This window comes from Tupaia chinensis, unplaced genomic scaffold (genome assembly GCF_000334495.1).
Source record: "Tupaia chinensis unplaced genomic scaffold, TupChi_1.0 Scaffold138666_1, whole genome shotgun sequence".
NCBI classification, from domain to species: Eukaryota; Metazoa; Chordata; class Mammalia; order Scandentia; family Tupaiidae; genus Tupaia; species Tupaia belangeri.
Window position 1 is genome coordinate 346,967 of NW_006198558.1, and position 5,290 is coordinate 352,256.

The 5,290-nt window shown below is 41.8% G+C and overlaps 1 protein-coding gene across 5 annotated transcripts in view; it reads right to left on the reverse strand.

Moving 5' to 3' along the window:
* Window positions 1–5,290, reverse strand: part of ADD3 (adducin 3) — a 196,083-nt gene that overhangs the window by 23,079 nt on the left and 167,714 nt on the right. For all 5 annotated transcript variants that reach the window (XM_006161610.3, XM_006161613.3, XM_006161609.3 and 2 more), the window contains exon 3: window positions 1,886–2,024. In XM_006161610.3, coding sequence (XP_006161672.1) covers window positions 1,886–2,024 — 139 coding nt within the window. The remainder of the gene's footprint in view (window positions 1–1,885; window positions 2,025–5,290) is intronic.

Sequence of the window (5,290 nt, forward strand, 5' to 3'; positions counted from 1 at the left end):
TGGCTAAATGAAATACGCACTGTCCCATCCTGTGTGCGCCTTCTTGCGGCAGAGACGAAGGTGGGCTGGGTCTGGTTTCCCAGGATCATAAATGACGCTGCTGGGCCTCTGTCTTTCTTCACATCCTTAACTCTGTCCCTGAGATGAATTCCAACGTGTAGCAAGGCGGACGAGGGAGGCTTTGAGTGTCTCGCAAAAGGCTGCTCGCTAGCAAGGCCCGAGCATGTGTGTAGCAAGGCGGACAACGAGGGAGGCTTTGAGTGTCTCGCAAAAAGGCTGCTCGCTAGCAAGGCCCGAGCATGTGTGGGGCCCACAGCTGTGCAAGTCCCCAGTGCTGTCCCGTGGCCCCCAGCGTGGTGCCAGCACAGCCCGTGGTCTTGCTTTGTGTCTCTCTGGATGGCAATGAGGCTGTCCTGGTGCCATCCTCACATTCCTCCAATGCCCTACTTGGCTGAGCATGGTCCCCCGTATGTGCTTCTGGCCCAACCTGCCAATCTGTCTTGTGAAATCCTCACAGCTGGGCAGTCCGTGGTGGGTTTTGTTCGTGTCCAACTCGTGCAGGTTTTGGCACGGGGTTTATGAATGAATGCCCCTCTCAGGCACACTGGACATGTCTGCCACTCTGTGCTCTGTCCTGGGAAGCCCTCCTCCAGTGAAAGCCTGGGGAACCCTCACTGGTCACTTTGCCATGCAGCCACGGCCTTTCTGCCTGGCCTGAAACTTGGTTCCAGCTTGGAGAATTTAAGCACCTTCTTGTTGTTCTTAGAGTTGTTCATCTAATTTTAGACTGGCATCTGGCACGTTGTGGGGTGGGGGGCGGTACTCAGGAAACGCCTGTGGAAGGAGTGACTTGAGACAGTTCGGTACCATCCATTCTGCCCAGCTTTGAGGGCTTCTGTCCTTCGTCTGGATACAGGAAGTCCTTCCCAACACCAAGATCACACTGGCGCCTTTTTCATGGTTTCATTTTTATCATTTAATTAATCTGCCTAGAATCTTATCAGTGTTATTAGACTGAGGTATATAATGTTTCCTCCCCACAGTCAATTCCCATCACCGTTAACTCATTTTCGCAGGATCTGCCTTTGTCAGACAGAGCAGCGTGCGCTTGGCCTTCTGCTCCACCCTCCCCACCCTCTTTTTATGGCGCCCCCTTTTTGAAAAATATTTGAATTCATTAAAATCTCATGTATAACTTAACAATGAAAAGTGAGGGAAGGAGAGTGGAAGGAACAATGAAAAAAACCATCCAGTCCCTTGTCCCTTGGGTCTGACCTGAAGGAGCCTCTGGTCCTCTGAACCTGCCCCTGCATTACACTGATCTCTCATGGCTGAGCTGTAAAGTAATGGAGCTTCAGACCTCATGATTCTCGGTACCCTTACAATGTTCAGCTCGCCAGATTGGTGATCTTGCTAAAGAGCTTTTGAATGAATAGAACGTTCTAGCCCTTCTTTTATAGTAAGTTCAAACTAGATCCTTTAAAGCCTAGTGAGTTCAGGCCCCTGTTCTTCCACAAAGTTTTCTTAGTCTCTTGTAGTTACTAATCAATTCCAACTCTGAGCCCATCACAAAAAAGGTCATTAGACAATTTCTTATGAACTGCTTTATAGTTTTCTCCCTTGTAGTTATCTTGTAATATCAATACTTTGTGCAACCCTGGTATATCTCTTTAACTGAAAATACACAAGGACCATGTTTCACACTATATTGTAAAGTCTCACAAGGTCCAGTAAATGCCTGGCTGATATGGAAAAGTAACATTATGTTTGACTCTGAGTATGAGATGTTATAATCTCAAGAACTGAATCTGAATAGAGTATGATTTGCAACTTTAGAAAGTAGAGAAAAAATTATAACTTTAAAAAAACTCCAAAACTGACATACTGAGGGGAGGTGAAGAAAAGCCCGAGAAAGAATTGGTCATGACGTAATCTGCAATCTGCTGTAATGCCAGTAATCCAGTTGGGTTGTGGCCTTTTTTCATCTGTTCTTGAATAAGGCATTCCAGGTCCTCCCGAAAGGCCTGTAAAACACAAAAATAACCTCTAAGTACATAGAACTAACTCAGTCAGAGTGACTCAAACTAACTTGCTCTGATAAAAGGAATCTTTTCTCCACCTCTTTTTTGAATAGCTTTTATCTACATTGTTTAGAAACAAATATAAGACTCACACTAATAAAATTAAAACACTAAAAGAAGCAGCTTGCTTTTACAAGAGTAAAAAATCATTAGGCATTCTTAATTTAAAAGAAAATGAGAAATTATAACAGTACCCACAGTAAACACGTATAAATGAAGAACTCTGAAAAATAAGCAACTTGAACACCAAGTGTAAGGCGAAGCAAAGAGACCCACTCCTTGCTTAGCAGCTTTATCATCTCTATCAGGTCAAAGTCCGTATTCAAATGAGGTGCCACTGCTAATGCCAAGTGGCTCACGGTAAAAGTTTTCACTAAGACATACCAAATCATGGTTTCCATTTCATGACTTCCTCAGCTCCATAAACTCTGAAAGCAAACTAATCAACTGAGCTAGGACTAATTACTCCCTTTCTATAACACTATGCTAATGAAATGATACTTTTTTCCAGCGTTGATTCCATATGTTCCCATTATGGACTTCTGTTGTACTTTATTTTGAGGGGATCGGTGGGGAGGTAGCAGAAACAGTGTTATATAAACCAAAACCCTGAACATTAAGAGCATACTAGTAACCTCAAGGTGCTATTATGATTCATCATTTGAGAGTCCTCTCAATCCTTCACATCAGTTGAAATAGTTGGCTTTAGCCTTCCATCACACATAACCAACTTACTAAGTTCATCGTTTATTCTCTCAATCATATCTATTTCAGTTATTTTAAACATGAAGGTTTATGCAATATAAACCACTTAAACCTTGCTCTTTCATTTGAGATTAGTTACATGTATAACCAGATGTCCCTGTGAGAAGTTAAATTTCCACTTTTGGGTCCTCTCTCACCTAAGAGGGAGAAGATAAGAGATTATTTTGAAATCACTGCCTCCAGAAGGACGGGCATGAACACTTTAGAAATCACTAAGAAGTCACCCTTAGAAAATTGAAGCTCTTCTGAGTCACTGACATTAGTCTTCTTCATAAGAGCAGAAACAAGATCTCCTGGACTCCCTGCTCGGAGGTAGCCTTGCTTAGAGGATGGGTTAGTTATCCAGAGGTCCAGGGACTTTCTTTTTCAAAATAATGACATAGAATAGACCATGATGGTGAGTAGAAATATGGTTCTAAGTCTATGAGGTGGTAAATGACAGGACCAGTCCCGACTCTGTATTGCTCTTAGAACAAAAGTTGAGAGACATATGTGGTGAGAACTGAGAGAGCAGGTTCTAGTAGCTGTAATCTGGGAGCTCAACCACAGGGCACCAGGGAATACTCTCATCAAACAACACAGGAAGGGGGCCATCCTTCCCCAATGTACCGGGGGGCCTACATGGTATCTGGGTCCACAGTGGATCTGCAGCTCCTGTCGGGCAGTGCGAAGACTTGTTTTTATCACCACTACCATGTGGTAGTGGCTGCGGTGGGTGGAACAGACATTTGTGATCTCTCTTACATACGCAGACACACGTACATGTTTCACTTGAAAATAGAAGCAACTGAATGATTCGTTTGGACTGTATAAGCCACTGCAGTTCTTGGGATAATTCATGGGAAAGCAGATATTCTAAGAGGAAGAAGCTATGTTTTTTTGCTAATAAGGCAGGTTTTGATGATTAATAAAATACTGTGATAATATTTGAATTCTGAATTCATGGATCAGTTTGCACCAGTTAAATACATACGTGTGTGTGTGTGTGTGTATATATATATATTTATATATGTATATATATATGTATATGTGTATGTATGTGTTTATATATGTATATACATAGACACATATTTTTTCAAATTCAAGGCCTGTTAAGTGTAAATGACTAGTGCAGCTATAAAAATCAAAATAATTGAAATCCACTGACAATATCTAGCTTGTTTAAATGTGATTTAAAGCAGAGAAACTGCCCTACATGCTATCCTTTACAAAGACATAACATTTATCAGAAAGCTCCATTGAGACTAAGACCTGTGAATATAAAATGGCGATGAGGTGTACATAAGACAGATGGATGCCTTCACACAAATGAGTAATAAGAGTATTTTACCATGTTTAAGAATGAAAAAGAGTCTTCCAGATATTCTCACTTATCTTTATATAAGCTACAGAAAACTTGTGAACAGATAGTTATGGGCCAATCTGCCCTGAAACTATTGGTGTCTTTCCTCAAAACTAAACTATTTAAACTTTTCTTCAGTTTGAAGCAGCGATAACTGGGCCAGCCAGTGGCAAAGTGGTTAAGGTGGCTGGCTGACTATGTGGTCTGAGTCCTGAACCCAATGGCTTGAAAAACACACAGAGCATGTGCGCCCAAAATCCAGAGAGGAGAATGGAGAAGAGATTGTACTGTGGTTATCACCCTAAGGTGACTTCTCACTTCTCTCTCTCTTTCCATCTCCAGTGAGTGCATGTACCCTATAGTTAAAAAAAAAAGAAAGACAAAGCACCTATAACTAATATATTTCTTTTGATCTGATATTAAAAAAATACCTATTGGGACCAGCAGTTAGCGTAATGGCTATGTCCCTGGACTCCCATATAGTCAACCACGGTTGGCATCCCAGACCCGGTGGCTTAAAACTCACGTTATGCACGTGTGCATGTGTGCCCAAGATCCCAAGAGAAGAATGGAGGAGAAGGGACTGCAGTGTGGCCATCCCCCCTGGGGGGGTGATTTCTCGCTTTCTGTCTCTCTGTCTCTGTCTGGAGAGTGCACATACCCTATAGCAAAAACCTCTCAAAAAAAACAAAAAAAAAAACCAAACCTATTTTGTGTATTATTTATTACATATATTACAAAAGCTACAAGAAATAGGCATTATCTGTTTTACTGAATGCTCTGTCTCATGTTCTTCCAGAAAGAATTTAAAGCAGTTTCCATAAATTCAAATCACATCGAAATAAACATACATAAGAAAAACAAGCTAAAGAGAAAACAAGCATAGGGAGGGCGAGCAGAGCAAGGAAGGAGGCTAAGACACACGTGGGAGCCATAGAAGTGAGTGCCTTGGCCAGGAAGGGGCTAACTTTTCTTTGAACTCTCTGGTAGCTGACATGAGTCAAGATGACCTGCTCAGTATGATTTATTACGGTTTTAAGATTAAAAGCCAACCAGTTGCTCAAGAGGATAACTATCATTTACTCAGCTGATGAGAAATTCC